At 37.8% G+C, this 16595-nt stretch overlaps 1 protein-coding gene across 1 annotated transcript in view; it reads left to right on the forward strand.

The window, feature by feature from the left end:
• Positions 1 to 1017: 1017 nt before the first annotated feature.
• The window catches only part of obe (activating signal cointegrator 1 complex subunit obelus), a 47359-nt gene continuing 31781 nt past the window's right edge, over positions 1018 to 16595 (forward strand). Inside the window, exons 1-11 of the mRNA XM_028311105.1 lie at positions 1018 to 1188; positions 1350 to 1511; positions 5488 to 5746; positions 6507 to 6779; positions 7427 to 7670; positions 8313 to 8493; positions 9198 to 9349; positions 9764 to 9909; positions 10439 to 10639; positions 11536 to 11728; positions 13563 to 13749. Coding sequence (XP_028166906.1) covers positions 1390 to 1511; positions 5488 to 5746; positions 6507 to 6779; positions 7427 to 7670; positions 8313 to 8493; positions 9198 to 9349; positions 9764 to 9909; positions 10439 to 10639; positions 11536 to 11728; positions 13563 to 13749 — 1958 coding nt within the window. The 5' untranslated portion in view covers positions 1018 to 1188; positions 1350 to 1389. The remainder of the gene's footprint in view (positions 1189 to 1349; positions 1512 to 5487; positions 5747 to 6506; positions 6780 to 7426; positions 7671 to 8312; positions 8494 to 9197; positions 9350 to 9763; positions 9910 to 10438; positions 10640 to 11535; positions 11729 to 13562; positions 13750 to 16595) is intronic.

A 16595-nucleotide genomic window follows, 5' to 3' on the forward strand; every position in this document is an offset into this window, starting at 1 on the left:
AAAAAGTCAAGTTGGAATCGCGGAACGTGATGCCTAAATTTTGATTAAAAAAGGATTTTCAAGCTTAATAATTAAAGTAATTTATCTAATTCTTATATATATTTTCATGTTATATTACCTAAGTAAATGTCTAAACTATAAAATATCTGTCATTTAATGCCTTCTTACCAATAAATAGAGCGCAATATTTCACCTTATACGACTTTTAACTTTAAATAAAATTTTAAAATTTTGAAGTCACTGCGGAGGCAGAAGATATTCATTAAATGAGATAAAAAATGACACTTATTTTTACTTTCATATAAGGCACAAATCCCCCCCTATTAGAACTTTGAAACTAAAAAAAATTTTTTTCCCATACAACCGTGCTCCACCCTAATGTGTAGTGTGTGTTACCACTAATGACATACAGCTCTTAAACGTGGCCTCTCACTACAGGCCTCACAAAGAAGCTCAAAGTTGCACAGCGTTCGATAGAAAGGGCTATGCTAAAGTCACTGACATAGCCCGACGGATTAGCAGCAGAAGATGAAGCAGGCATAGAACGGAAACTGAAGTGGACGTCTTGTGGCTGAAATGATGATGATTAAAATGATGATGATGATGAGATTTATTACAATATAAATAATGAACTGCATAAAAAATTAATTATAATTCACACTGATAAGAATACAGTAACAACGGTAGAAGAAGGGAGTAAAAGCAGGTATTGATAAGTGGTAACGTTTCGTCGTCCCACTTAACTTAAACCCTTCCATCATCTGCATGTGGTTCGATGTCCACGCGTAGACCGATACTTCATTTATTAATAAAGTTTTATAGAAGTAGTAAACTAAGAACTAATTTTTAAGTAATTTTAACGTTTCTACAAAAAATCATAATACTGTGGTACATTTTCATAGGTAATTTCATTTCATTTCATTGCATTTCAGTGGTATCGAGTGACACAAATGCGGCACAACACTATCAGAACTTTCGAACTGTCATTAGTGCCAGCGGCCAGCTGATTAGATAGAACTGTCAAAAGTGTCAAAGTCAAAAAGTCGAAAATTTTGCACTGTTCAACGTGTCGCTGTAATACCGAAATAATTAATTAAAAATGTAAAACATACGGCTTTTAAGTGTATAAACGTTTTATATTTTTTAACAATAGGTAAATCTACTTCCTGTGGTAAAAAGGAGTGGTAGGTACGTTGCTTGTTCAATAACATTGTAAGTAAGACTTGTTACATTTATATATCACAACATTGTTTCATTTTATTTGTAAACATATTGTACTAAAAGTACCTACCTAATTCTCTCGTTCGACTGATTTGCAGTGTGTGAAACTTAAATCATTCCTTTTCCAGCTTTATATTTAGAAGCTAGCTTGGTACCAATCATATAAGAATGATTGAGCTACCTCGCATTACAAGAGCCCTAAGGGCACACACTCAATTAGACAAGCCCCGGTGTTTGAAGCCCGTCGCCGGCACCAAGCCTGTTTTGGTGAAGCCCAAGAATTTACCAAGGTAATGTACTTTAAAAGCACATCAAACTGTAGTTTTGTTGCAAAAACGCACCTTAATATAACTGTATAAGATGCATTGTTGTTTAGCTATAAGTGGTGGCATTCATAATTTTTTGATGCCGTGTAAAGAAGTTTGATTTTGGCATGTATTTAAATGATCTTTTTAAATTAGCAAAAACGGCAAATAAAAAAATCTAAATGGTCATCTATTTTAATGATTGATCCTCTTTCTTTGAGACATAAAATAAATGAAATCGATCGATATTTTAACCTCTTTTGAACTACGCAAAAAAAAATTGAGATGTAAAAATTATATCTGATCGTTACTTGTTAGTCCTCAAAAATAAAAGAAATGAGCACCAAATATTCAATATTGTGATACTTTTTTAAATAATTCGATTTGTATAAATTATTTTTTGTCTATATCAAATAATCTTCAAAATAATTATGTTATGGTACTTATTTTTATTAAGTTGTAGTCAAAGGATGGAAACTATTTAAAGGCACTTGATGTTTAAAGATTTTTTTATTATTAAAAAAGCATACTTAACACGTTCACACTGCGTTATCGGGTCAAATTGACCTTAGGTGCTGGATGCGTTGGTGCGGGATGATATATTCGGTCTTTTCAGTAGTACGAAATATAAATATTGTTTTGCAATTGTTTCGTCAAACACAGTAAATATTTGGAAAAAAAAACTTATCAGGTCCTTACGACCCGATGTCGCACTAAAAGTAAACAAAATAATATCGTTTAGTGCTTTTATCGTGTCTAATCGACCCGTTGACAGATGACTTTATGGTCACTGATCACGGTCGAGATCGGTATACTAAGAGAAAATCAACCTTGCGATTTGAAAAACATAAAGAGGTAAAAATTATGATGTCGGGTTCAGGGATGTCAGAAGTAAGAAATTATTTTACATAGCGCCTCTAGTCCCAAACTAAGCAAAGCTTGTAATTTAAACAAACATGGCAATGTACCATTCTGCTTGCTTATTGGCCGCTAAGCCCTTGGCCAACTCAGTAACCAATGACGGACGATTGTCACTCAACCACAAAGTACCGCGTAAATTAAAAGATATTTTTTAATTAAAAATATTAACCAATAATATTTTTTGTTAGATCAAATATATTTTAAAGTTAAGTTATACATAGATCGAAATGTATTTATTAGGTGATCAATATTAAAAGGCAAACTTGATATAAAAATCATCAAATTAACAAAATTAAAGATCAATAACTAAAAAAGAGGATCAAATATTATTTTTGTTTACCAAATATTAAAAGAGTAACAAAATTAAAGATCAATAACTAAAAAAGAGGATCAAATATTATTTTTGTTTACCGAATATTAAAAGAGTATATTAAACATGAATATTATGTTACCTTTAATGAAGATCATTCATAATTTATCCGTAGATCAACTAATATAGACCCAATAATTAATATAAAGATAAAATATAATAAAAAACATCATTTATTTTTAAAAGTGCACATACAAAAAAGATCAATTAGTTTTTAGAGGATCGAATAATATTGTCCCTTTGATTTTTGAAGTTTGATTATTTTAATCTATTTACATGGAAAGCTAAAGCAAATATACATAAGTACTGAAATAAGTTTTAATGGAATATGTAATTAAAAACCTTTACAGATAGTTTTTGATTATCAAATTGAGGGGAATCCAAGGGGAATCCCCATTCAAATCCATAGATAATATAGTAAAGATATTTTTTTTCTTTAGGATCACTGTTATATTTTATTTGTGTAGTAGTAATTAATTAATACACCACATTAATTGAAAAGCACGTTTAATTACGTATCACAATCTTTTTCCATGCATAGACACTGGGAGGCTGTCATCGACAACAAACTGTTACAGACAATAATGCATACTATAAAGGTAGCAGTGCACTTAGTAATATAACAATATAACAATCACTTTGTCTGATATCTAAATAAGTTAATCTAAAGGATAATGACCAAAAGTGGTCCAAATGTCCACCACCAATGAGACCTATATTGGCTTATAGTCAATGATATTAAAGAACTATAGATATGTTACGTTCATAGAAATTACGATTTGAATCCGTGCCGAGCTATTCCAAATTGCACACATTGACAAATGTAACTGATAAGTGAAACAAAAGATACGAAATAGCACGCAAATGAAAGAGATAGCTATAGTTTTAACGATTTTGCACTAACTAATCTATGTCCGCAGCGCACGCATCCTTATCGCTCTAACGTCAAAACAAGATCGCTTTCTCTTTCATAACTTGAACATGGCGCATGGCGTCTTGATTGTTTGCATAAATAATTGAAAATATAAATACTAAATAATTTTGCATAATCACATGTGGTAAGAGATCCCTTGTATTTTGTTTACTTTAGAGTCATAATTGGTACACTTTCGAAACACACACGATGGCATTTTTTATTCATTTTGGTAAGAACACAGGAACTTACGGCAGGCCTGGCTCACTCCGCGCGGTACATCCGATAATTACCTACAGCGAAGCGCCCCGCCGGCGGGTATTATATCAGTCGAGTGTCACGCGCGCGCTCGTCAGGACGCTGGCGCGTGGCGTGCGTTGTAGTAGTATGATTATAATTCTATGATCGAAGTATTATTTAAAAATGGACATAAAGAGAAAGAAATATTGTGCGGCGTTCGGGTGTTTAAATTCGAAAAGTAATCTACCGGATTTATCTTTTTTTTTCGCTTCCCAAAGATGCTGAAAGGTATGTTGGCCATGTAGGTAATCAATAATTCTTAGGATAGTATAGGAACCTAACCTACTATGAAGGTTTTCCATAATGAATGCATACTTACCTACATACGTACCTCATTACAAATAAGTAGATTAATTATTTTTTCACTAGACAGCAACCCTAACAGCGTAAGAAGAGTTCAGAGGCACGCGATAGAAAGAGACAAAACTTGTAGGTGAATAAAATTGTAGGTACGTAGTGCTGTGCGAGCTGAATTCCACTGTATCGCGTCGTAGCAAGACTCGCATTTATTTAAATCGTCTTGCGGAGTAATCCTTCTGTACCTGTACTATTACTTATTCTGTGCTTACGGTGTGGTACGCACGCGATTGCGCACGACGCAGGCCACACGAAGACTAAACACAAGACGTCCCAATTGGGACGTATTTGAGTATTCACAGCGCGAGCGCTTATAACATATCTGCTTTTGTTTTTATATAATATCATTGCTTATAGTCCATTAAATAGAGATTAACTTTCAGTATGGGACGAAAAAAAATAAGCTGTCAGTAAAAAGTTATGACTGTTTGAAAAATGTAGTAGTTTACGCGCTAATCTCTGGAACTACTGGTCTGATTTGAAAAATTATTTTTGTTATAGATAGCCCATTTATCAAGGATGGTTTTAAGATAAATAACATCACCCAACAACCAATAGGGGCGGAGCAGTAAAGACAAATGTCGTAAAAATGGGAAACATTATTCTAACAATTCTCACGCGTACAAAGTCGTAGGCACAGCTAGTATAATATTTAATAAAGTTCATCTATAAGCCCGCGCCACATGCGACATGACATAACATGCGTAGATTAGTCCAAAATGTGCAATGGATAGAATGATATCATGAACATTTTTCGGATGAAAAGGTAAAAAACAGACTTTTCATTCAGTCATAACTTTTTACTGACAGCATATTTTTGATTGCGGTTTGGTTATAATGAATCAGTATTTAGTAGACTATTTTACTACATAGGTCTCGTTAGTGGTGGACATTTGGACCACACTCCATACATTTTTGGTCATTGTCCTTTGTGTTACCAAATTTTTAGGTTTAAGGCTGAGTTGCACCACCTAACTTTGACCTTAAGTATGACAATAACTGATGTTTTTTGTATAGAGTTTGTCAGTTTTTTTCTGTTACTGTTTCTGGAGGTGTTAAAATAAACATGTTCTAAGACTTGTGCAAAAATATTTTTTCAGATTCAAATCCTTTACCGACATACACAATTACATAAAGCAAAACGAACCAGATCCGAATGAGAAGTTAAAAACCTTAGGCCTCCTGAAAGATGCATGCAAGCAGCTGACCGGTGACCAGCCAGATGAGATCATCGAAGATGCGACGGTCATGGCATTACGAATGTTCCTTGAACAAGACATTGTTATGTTGAAACACCTCAATCAGCTACGGCAAACATTTGGAACTGTTACATCCATTGTTGCCAATAAGATTTGTCAGGTAATTATACAGATTTATTATGCTTGAGAAATTAAGCGATAATGGTCGTACATATTATACTTATTGGTTTCCTTCTATTGCAACTCAAATAGACTCTTAGTTAGGTTAGGTAGGTACCCATCGTCTGCAACTTTACAAGGCGCAGGTTCGGCCTCATATGGAATACTGTTCTCATCTTTGGGCAGGTGCGCCCCAGTACCAGCTTCTCCCTCTGGACCGCATTGAACGGAGAACAGCTCGAATCGTTGACTGCCAGGACATTTCGGATCGGCTTGACCCCTTGGTGCTGCGTAGAGATGTATCCTCACTGTGCATATTCTATCGCATGTATCACGGGGAGTGCTCCGAAAAATTATCCGGACTTATTCCTGCCGCCACTTTTCGCCACCGATCTACCCGACAGCACTTCCACCCCCATCACTTAGATGGTTGGCAGTCCACAACAGTACGTTTCTCTAGAAACTTTCTGCCCCGTACAACCAAACTGTGGAATGGACTGTCGTCTGCGGTGTTTCCGGACGGATACGACCTGCAAGCTTTCAAGAGGAGAGCGTATCTTTACCTTAAAGGCCGGCAACGCACCTGTAACGCCCCTGGGTCTGCGGGTGTCTATGGGCGACGGTAATCACTTACCATCAGGTGATCCGTCTGCTCGTTTGCCTCCTATCACAAAAAAAAAAAAAACTAATAATTTTGCATTGTATTTTTGTAAAAAATACTCTAATAATTTTTACAACTCATAAAATGTTATTTTATACAGATTGTGACAAGCCTGTCCAATGACCTATCAGAAGAAACAAAGGAATACATAAAGAAAGAAATAGATGATTCAGAAAAAGAAAATGTAACACTATGGGGGGAGAACATTCAATGCAACTACATACCATACCAGAGGACGATGAAGCCCCTAGCTAAGCTGACGTCTAAGCCAGCGATAGATAGTGCGTTCGTCACCGATTTTTCCATGAAATATACGCAGAAAAAGGATACTGGTCCTACAGAAAAAACGTCAAAACCTGCTGTAGCATCCAAGGTAAAAACATATTTTCTGTTTATTCTGCAAATTATATTGATCTAATTGCGCACTTCACTGGAATGCGAACCCACTTACCCGCACACCTCCCGAGTCCGTACCAGCGCGTCGATGTGACGTCACAGCAGCCTAGGAGGCAGTTAACTCGAGTTGTACATGGTTTGTCTTTTCAGCCAAATGACGTCCACTGCTGGACAAAGGCCTCCCCTAAGGTTTTCCACAATGAACGGTCCTGCGCTGCCCGCATCCAGGCTCTTCCCGCGACCTTTACCAGATCAACGGTCCACCTAGTAGGAGGCCTGCCCACGCTACGTCTTCCAGCCCGTGGTCGCCACTCAAGAACTTTCCTGCCCCAACAACGGCCATCGTCTCTACGAGCTATGTGCCCCGCCCACTGCCACTTGATTTTAGCAATTCTGCGAGCTATGTCGGTTACTTTGGTTCTCCTGCGGATCTTCTCATTTCTGATTTCATGATGAACATGGTTTGACTTGCATGTATTTTGCAAAATCACACTTATTCCAATGACATAAGTTGCATTGTTTGTTGTACCGTGAGCTACTGACGCCCCTTCGTTCGTAAGTGCCAAATATTGGTCTAAATTGAATGTAGATTGTTCATCATTTACCTATTTTTTTTTCTTTCAGTACAACAAGACCTGGCTGGAAACAAAAGTAAATGAACTTTACGTGGACAGTAATATCTCAAGCGCTGATATCCTACAGTCCATAATAACCTTCCTGAACTCGCCTAGAAGTAATGATGACATGCAAAACGACATGTTTGAACTTCTAGGCTTCGACAAGTTCGAATTCATACAGGAGATACTGAGTCATAGACAGGATATCATTGATAGTCTGATGGCACCGATACAGCCTACCATTTCTGAAAGTGAGTGCTTTAATAATAAAGGTTTTGAAAGTGTAATTCTAATTATAGGTTCTTGCACTTAACTGAGTCAATGCCTGAGGTATGGGAGGGGAGGGGTGACATTGACATACTATGACGTGACAGAGCGTCAGAGCATACAAATATGAAGCACATTCGCTGACGTTTGAAATCACAAAAACACGGCACGGGAGCGCTCGCATACCTCAAGCACTGGCTCGCGTTAGACCTATGTAATAGTAGTAAAGAATGGAACATATCGATAGTTATGCATACATTAGTCAATGAGGGCTATCGTTTTAGCGCTCACCAGTTAGCGCCACTGTAGAGTAAGGTCCTGTCACTTGCTAGTAGCGAAGACAGTGGCACCAACTGGTGAGCGCGAAAGTGGTAGGAGGACTATCGTATTTGCACTCATCAAGATGGCGCCACTGTAGAGTAAGGTCCTGTCAATCGCAAGGGGTGCCAACTGTTAAGTATAAAAACGATAGCCCTCATTGACATACTTTTTAAAGCTGTCAAAACACTTTTCTCTCAGAGATTTTGTATTGCACTGGCAACAGCTTGTCCTAAGGCAAGCTCTAAAGTTATGACGTATTTTTTTCGCGAACTCAATTGTCTTACTATGTTCTTTATATGATACAGTTGCTGCCATGCTACCCGAGAACAAAATGCCCCAGTACCTTTGCCAAGTCTCCGTCCTCTCCGAACAGGAGAAGATACTGGCGAAGTTAGTAAGGAAAGAAGAGAAAAAAGCCAAAAACAAAAAGAATGACGATGGGGAAGATGAACAGGAGTTTAATATCGCACAGATGAGGGCTAAGAGGTAAGGAAAAGATGTGTAAGAAACCAGTATCTGTTCAAACAGATACTGGATTATTCAAATAATAAAGGACACTATTCAAAACATTAAGGTAGCAATAGCCCAACGGTGTCAGTGTCAGACTGGCTGAATCGAGATCCGAGAATCCCAACGGGGTTCGCTGAAATATTGTGGTGAATTCACTTGTACGTTCGTTCGTTCGTTTCAGCCGAAAGACGTCCACTGCTGGACAAAGGCCTCCCCCAAGGATTTCCACAAAGACCGGTCCTGCGCCGCTTGCATCCAGGTACTTCCCGCGACCTTCACCAGATCGTCGGTCCACCTAGTGGGAGGCCTGCCCACGCTACGTCTTCCAGCTCGTGGTCGCCACCCAAGAACTTTCCTGCCCCAGCGGCCATCAGCTCTTCGAGCTATGTGCCCCGCCCACTGCCACTTGTATATTTACCTTACCACGACTAATGGGACTATTCTACCCCCAAGGGGATAAAATAGGGGATAAAAGTTTGTATGGAACTTTTTTAATTTTAGACCGATCGGAATACTTCTTAACGCGAGCAAAGCCGCGGGCAAAAGCTAGTTCGATATATTTTTTACAAAAATAATCTTTTATAAAATTGACTTTTTTACAAGCTCTATAAAGTAACAGCAATCGCTATTTATAAACGCCTAAGATGAATCATTTACTTGATTTTCTTTTATTTCCACAGGATAGCCGAACTCTCAAAACCCGTCGTACCATTTTCTACATCAAAATCTGCCAGCAACATAGATCCAATATTGCAGAAGATATCGTACTTTCAGACGAAAGTGCAATATCCAAATGTCTATGACTCTTCTATCAATGCCAAGAATTCGGCTGGTATGTATCATGAATTATCTGCACCATATTTATTGGTATGAAACACAGGCCTGCATAACAAACAGCGTAAATCCAAACCGAAAATGAATTGCATTTTTTCCCACTAGATGTCGTTTAGTTGAACTTAGCTAAACTTCGCGACTGTGCGACGGGTGCCCGCAGTAAGTGTGCGAGCGCGACAGCAACATAATTACGCGCGAGCGATAGGGATGGGTAGCTTGGGGTCATTGGACGGGATTCTACGTGCTCACGGACCAGGCTTTAGCATTTTTTTATCTATGTCGATACAAGTGGATTTGAATAGGCGCCGATGTCGAAATTCTCCATTGATTTGGACCATAAGTCTACGCAATTAAGTTCAAAATGTCGTGGTGTTTCTACGGCCTGTAAAACTAACTATGTATGTTTTTATAGGGTTTGTATCAGGCATGAAACTAATACTGCCAGACAACGCCGTCAGAAAGGATAACAAGGAATATGAGGAAGTCATCATACCGAAGAACGAACCCGCGCCACTCGAAGTTGGTAACAAACGCGTGCCAATATCTGATCTGGATGCGGTAATCAAAATATGTATTTATTTTTGTTGCAAAGTCGAACTTATTCCAGTTACATAAGATGCTGTAGTTTTTGGCATTATGTGCCGTCGTCTGTACTTTGGCGCGCTAATCTCAGGAACTACTGAAGTGGAATTGTGTAAAGCAATCGTAATCATTTGACAGTTCATAACGTACGATAAAGTCAGTTAAACAAAGCGTTTGACAGAATAATCGTACGTTATGAACTGTCAAATGATTACGATTGCTTTACACAATTCCACCTCTGATCCAATTTGAAAATTATTTTTGTGTTGAATAGCCCCTTTATTGAGGAAGGCTTTGGTTACATAAGACAATAGGGGCGAAGCAGTTAAGAAAAATGTTGCTTAAACGGGAAATATTATTCACCCATACGAAATCGCGAGCACGGCCAGTGTGTTTATAAACACGATACTGTCCATCTCAGTCAGCTGATGCTGGTTGATTGATAATAAAGGTCAATGCTGAAGCCATTTTGCAGTTTTGTAATAATAAGCTTTATGTATTTCAGATCGGTCAAATGGCCTTCGAAAACATCAAAGAGCTGAACCGAATACAATCGGTAGTCTTCAACACCGCCTACAACACTAATGAGAACCTACTGATCTGCGCGCCGACTGGCGCTGGTAAAACCAATATAGCACTGTTAACTGTTGTGCATCAGATTAAACAGCACATAGAGAATAATGTCATTATGAAGAACAAGTTTAAGGTAAGGAATAGCTTAGGCAAAGAAATAGTTAGTTGGAATATCGTTATCGATAAAAATAACAGTAATATTCAACACCGCATACAACACTAATGAGAACCTTCTCATATGCGCGCCGACTGGCGCTGGTAAAACGCATATAGCGCTGTTAACTGTTGTGCATCAGATCAAACAGCACAATACATAGAGAATAATGTGATTATGAAGAACAAGTTTAAGGTAAGGAATAGTTTAGGCAGAGAAATAGTTGGAATATTTTTATCGATGTAAATAACAGAAGGACACAACGCATCCTACGAAATCCCGGTCACACGGCTACATTTTCAATCATGCCGAACAGTGTAGGTATCGGAAGGCCTATTTGAGGTATCTGGTCTATTCTGGCCCCATTCTAACACAAGCATAAATACATAATTATTTAGTTTAGCTGGTGCATGCGCGCCTCGATAAGATTTTATCGATTTTACGCGATAAGCCCACACGTTTGTCATCTAAAATCATGGATAAGATTTTATCATGGCGCGAGTCTTAGCCCGGCTGGAGGAGTTATTATCGAAAATATTGATAAGAGCGTGTAACGGAAATTGCTGTATTTGATGCGATTATGTACAAAATTATGTCCTCAGCTCGGGGTATTTAAAAGTAACAGTCTTTATTTCTGAGCTTCTATACAATGTGACATTTGTGACAAATAAAGATTTTATAATCGAGTAGCTTTGTCTATTTGTCGAAATTGATATCAACTTCATTTGCAGGAACTATAGTCTGACGCTCCACTTAAGTGGAGGAGGCTCTTAGTCCAGCAGTGGGAACCAGCAGTGGTGTAAATGGCTGTTGATGATGATGATGATAGTCTGACGCACACTTACTTATATATTATAAAATATATTAATCCTCAGATAATCTACATAGCCCCAATGAAAGCCCTCGCCTCCGAAATGACTGCCAGCTTCAGCAAGCGACTCCGCGGGCTCGGCATAGCGGTGCGAGAACTGACGGGCGACATGAAGCTGACCAAAACTGAGGTGCAGCAGACGCAAATGATTGTCACCACGCCGGAGAAGTGGGATGTGGTTACGAGGAAGGGTGCCAGTAAGTATCATCTTCAGGATATTTCCACCCGTATTCACAAACGATGCTTGCTCAAGTGAAGCAGCAACGCTATGCAAAGTCGAACGCACAGCGTTAAATAGAGCTCTGTGATTGGTTAGTGTGTGTCACTCCGCCACTCAAGTATTTATTTATTTCAAACTAGCTGACCCGGCGAACTTCGTACCGCCTTAGCGTAGAGATTTTCTTAATATTTTTTTCCGTAAGAACCATCCTTGGACTTCCACAAACATTTAAAAAAAAGAATTATCGAAATCGGTTCAGCCGTTCACACGTGATGCCGTGACAACGGAAAACGGGTTTCATTTTTATATATATAGATTACATGCACATAGAACGGTGTACATAAGGCGGACTTAATGCCTTTCGACATTATTAGTATTGTCTATGAATAGGTTTTTGGGACTGTGCGTCCACGCGTACCGTGAGACCTCATAGTAATGTTTGTAAATACGGGTGTTATGCAAAACGTGCCTAACACCATCAGTCCCTAATTTTTAAGTGACCCCTATGAAAACAAAATTCCTGTTATGTGTCACCATTAGGGGTCACAGGGTATTTTCCTTTATCTGGGGGCACGGCAGTGCCCCCGCCAAGTCGAGCGCGAAGCAAACACTGCCGTACCATCCTTTACTGGAACCATTTCGCCGCATTTTCAGGCCCCTATTTGAGAACTTCTGGATAAGACCAGAACGCAGAAATTTTCGTCATCTAGTAAGCTATAATCACATACTTAAAATCCAAAATTTCAAGTCTGTAGGTCATTTAGTTCCGAAGTTAAGCGAAAGCAAAGTTTCGCATTTACGACACTCACTCACTCACTGATGATCATCAAAATAGAACTAGTACTTCCCATAAACTCAGAGAGCTGAAATTTGGTACAGAGTTAGGGTTTAATAGCCACATAAAGGGAAAACTATAAAAACTAGAAAAATCGAAGATCTGGAGTAACACCACATTCATAATCAATACTACTCCGGCACCGTGGTATTCGCCTGTATCGCTCACCGCTAGATGGCGCTAGCACTAGCAAGCGGTGTCCAGATTTTTTTCCTTTCTAGAGCCCCCCGTCGATTAAGTTGAATGTTGTGTAATTTGCATTTCGTTGATTTCGTTTATTATATTGTAAGGTTCGCTAAGGTTATGTTATTAAAACAATTCTGATTCGTTGTCCATTTTAAAGGTCGTTGAGTTTATTTGTGTTTAATATTGTAAAAGCTAGTTCGGTGTCGGCTGGAATGGACAAGTTATATTAAAGTAATTGTCAGAAGTATCCCACCAAAAACATTCTGTAAAAAACTAGCCAAGTCTCGATGGAGCTGCTTGTTTATCTCTAAAAAGTAATGAAATCTAGATAAAGTCGTGCCAAGTCTATGGTTCCTTACTGCGATTTCTTTATTATTATAGTTAATGTTGTGTGACTTGGCCGTTGAACAATCTTTATTATGATAATCATACATAAGTATTATTGAAATACGCAGCTTTATTAAACCTACAATTGACTGGTTATTGTTGAATCAACGTTTTCCAAGTGGCAATTTTCCATCGTCAATGGGTAGCGGTTCTGGCGACAGATTGGTGCAATGGTGTTATGGAGCACCTGGTTTTGTCACCCTTCAACGGCCAAGTCACACAACATTAACTATAATAATAAAGAAATCGCAGTAAGGAACCATAGACTTGGCACGACTTTATCTAGATTTCATTACTTTTTAGAGATAAACAAGCAGCTCCATCGAGACTTGGCTAGTTTTTTACAGAATGTTTTTGGTGGGATACTTCTGACAATTACTTTAATATAACTTGTCCATTCCAGCCGACACCGAACTAGCAGCGATAGTGAAGCTGATAATCATAGACGAAGTCCACCTTTTACACGGGGACAGGGGGCCGATTGTGGAAGCGATCGTGGCTAGAACGCTACGACAAGTGGAGTCTACGCAGAACATGATACGGATAGTTGGCCTGTCTGCCACACTGCCTAACTACCTTGATGTTGCCAGGTGAGAAAAGTGTCTTTAGTATTTACTTTATCCATAACTTTTGGCTAAATTAAAAACAAAAAGCAGAAAAGGGTTATGCCCACTTAGTATGGGACCTTTGGCCTGAGGTGGACAGACATTACAGCATGTAATTTGTTATTTATTAAATAGTCTATACCAGTAAGAAACAGAATATAAATATCATTTTGTATCCAAGTCCTTAAAAAAACTTTTTTTTTGCTTAAGACTAGAAAGGTTACAAGCAAAATAAAACACCATTTTTTTTATTATTTTTTTTTTATCTGACTCATGGGTCAATAAAATATTGTCTAGGAACTAGGCAGGTGGAAATACATGTTCCTGATACCTTGCCCAGCTCAAAAACCACAAAATTGTCATAACATGAGCACAGCAACCTACTTTTATTCGGCCAATATAAGGGCAAATGAATCCTCGTCCCATCATGTGTTTGTTGGGGCTCCACAGCATGTGTAGCAGCTCGATCAGCTCACTGCCATGTAGTTGAAACAGACTACAGCTAATTTTCATAGTGGACTGTACTATACGATAAACATGTCAGTCAATTTGACAACCTTTGTCGGAAACATTATTCAGTGAAAATATTGTCCGAACCCTTAGTATTTCTCTTCGACAAATACATTAACACATCGTGAACCACTTTTCTTTCACGACTATAAAAATATTTTAGCAATTTAATTCACAAAATCAATTGCAAACATTTAAAATAAAGTTTGTTTACACTTTGACAACAATAGACTGACATGCAAGGTGACATGTCAATGAAGTTTTCAGTTACTGTTGCCATTAAAAGAAATTAGTACCATTAGTTTTCCGCAACATGGCGAGGGTTTTTATGTTCCAGGTCAGGCTATAATAAGGTGTGTGTGAAATAAGGTTTCATTTAGTTATTTAAATATTTTTGGTAGTGTTATTGGAATATTAAAAAGGTTTTATAAATGACATTTTAATGAATACGTATTTAAAAAAATACTTTTTGTCATAGTCGAAAAACAATCGATATGAATCGATTCTTACTGATAAGATTCATTTTGGCAACACTGAATTGAGTATTAAAGACAGGAAGTTGTAATTATCACATAAAGTACTATTTAAATTGGATTTTTATAAAGGCAAATTGATACAAAGTTACACTAAGTGAATACATTAAAAATTAATTAAATATTTTTGGCAAATTCATATTTTCATTAGCAGCTTGTCCACGCCAGGCCAGAAATGAACATTGTCCTTTGTACCGTAAAAACCTTAAATACCACAAAATTCCATGCTAAATACAAACGGGAAATCTTGAGTCATATTCTTTACCTCCGATGTATGTAATCAGCCGATAATATTGACACATTGTATATTATAATCTAATTTCCGAGCGAATCAGGAATCACAATTAATTGGCCACCTAATTCTCAGGGTTCGAGGANATACACTTTGTTAAAATATATCAAGCCAATGTCTTTAATAAAATATAATGAAAATAATTATGAAAAAACTTACTTGACGAGGTGAAATCTGTTCCATTATTACATTATTATCGAATATGTGATTCTTTCCGTGTTAATATGCAGTCTATGGAACGTATTTGTAACAAAGATAATCCACGTTAACTGTGACCAGTGCTAGTGGTTGCTTCTTCATTTGAAATATTATTTGTCCTTGATTGGTGCAGAGCCACACCGTGGCCACGGTCCAACTTGAGTGACAATATACACTGCTGTTATCAATCTAAAAAAAAAGTTTTATTAGGATTATGGTAATCTACGTTAAATGTAGTTGATCAAATACATTGTAAAAGGTATTCAACAAATCCACACGCTCATTCAATAACTTACCAGCTGAAGAGTCATCCACTGACATTATAACCAACTGAACTTGAATAAGCTCTAGGCTATAATCGCCTCCTCTGCATCATGTCAGCTACACAATTGATACATATCATAGGTTCCTCATGAGATTGAGGAATTGCTGGTTGCATTATCCAAAATCGGGCTGGGGTCAGCATTGGGGCTCGGGTCGGAGTCTACAGGGTGGAAACGATAAGTGATCTCACTCGATTATTTCTAAACTATACAAGATATCAATAAACTAGTTACTGATCCTGAAAGTGCTTTATGAGCTCTATCAAACGGTACTAATAATAGGTTACAGAATAAACTTAATCTATCCGAAAATTCAATGTTTCTAGCTTCCATACTAAATGTATGCCAGACACACAATATTAGAAGTGTAACTTTCAGGATCAGTAACCAGTTTTTCAATATCTTGTATAGTTTAGAAATAATCGAGTGAGATCACTTAACGTTTCCACCCTGTATACGTAAGCCGTGGTCGGCGTTTGGGCAAGGTTCGATGTCCGAAAGTGAGCCATTGGTCATTGGTTGAGCGAGATTCGTAGTTCGAGAGTATGCCAGGGTCATCGGGAAGGGAAGCATCGAGGACCATGGTCAAAAAAATAAAGTCGTCAAAAGGGAAACTTAATACAACACTCTTCTGCTTTTATTTTGGCAAAGACTTGGTTTTAAGAACTAAACAACACTCACGATGAAAAATACAAAACAAAGCGAATGACAGATAAACAGCTGTGACAATATTTCCAGTGTTGCCATGCTAATAATGTGTTGATAAATAAAAATAATCGATATAAAAATCGATTGTATTTTTTGATGACTCGAAATAAGGTGTGTATAGCCTGACCAGGAACATAAAAACCCTGGCATAGAGGCGCTTCAATTGCATTTGATAGTGCAACACTGAGTACAGTCCTACATGTGTTAAATTAATAGGCTAAATTTATGTATCAGGATTCAGGATTACGGGCTAATTTGATATTTTCA

The sequence above is a fragment of the Ostrinia furnacalis genome, unplaced genomic scaffold (genome assembly GCF_004193835.3).
Source record: "Ostrinia furnacalis isolate ACB-3 unplaced genomic scaffold, ASM419383v2 OfSCF3175, whole genome shotgun sequence".
NCBI classification, from domain to species: Eukaryota; Metazoa; Arthropoda; class Insecta; order Lepidoptera; family Crambidae; genus Ostrinia; species Ostrinia furnacalis.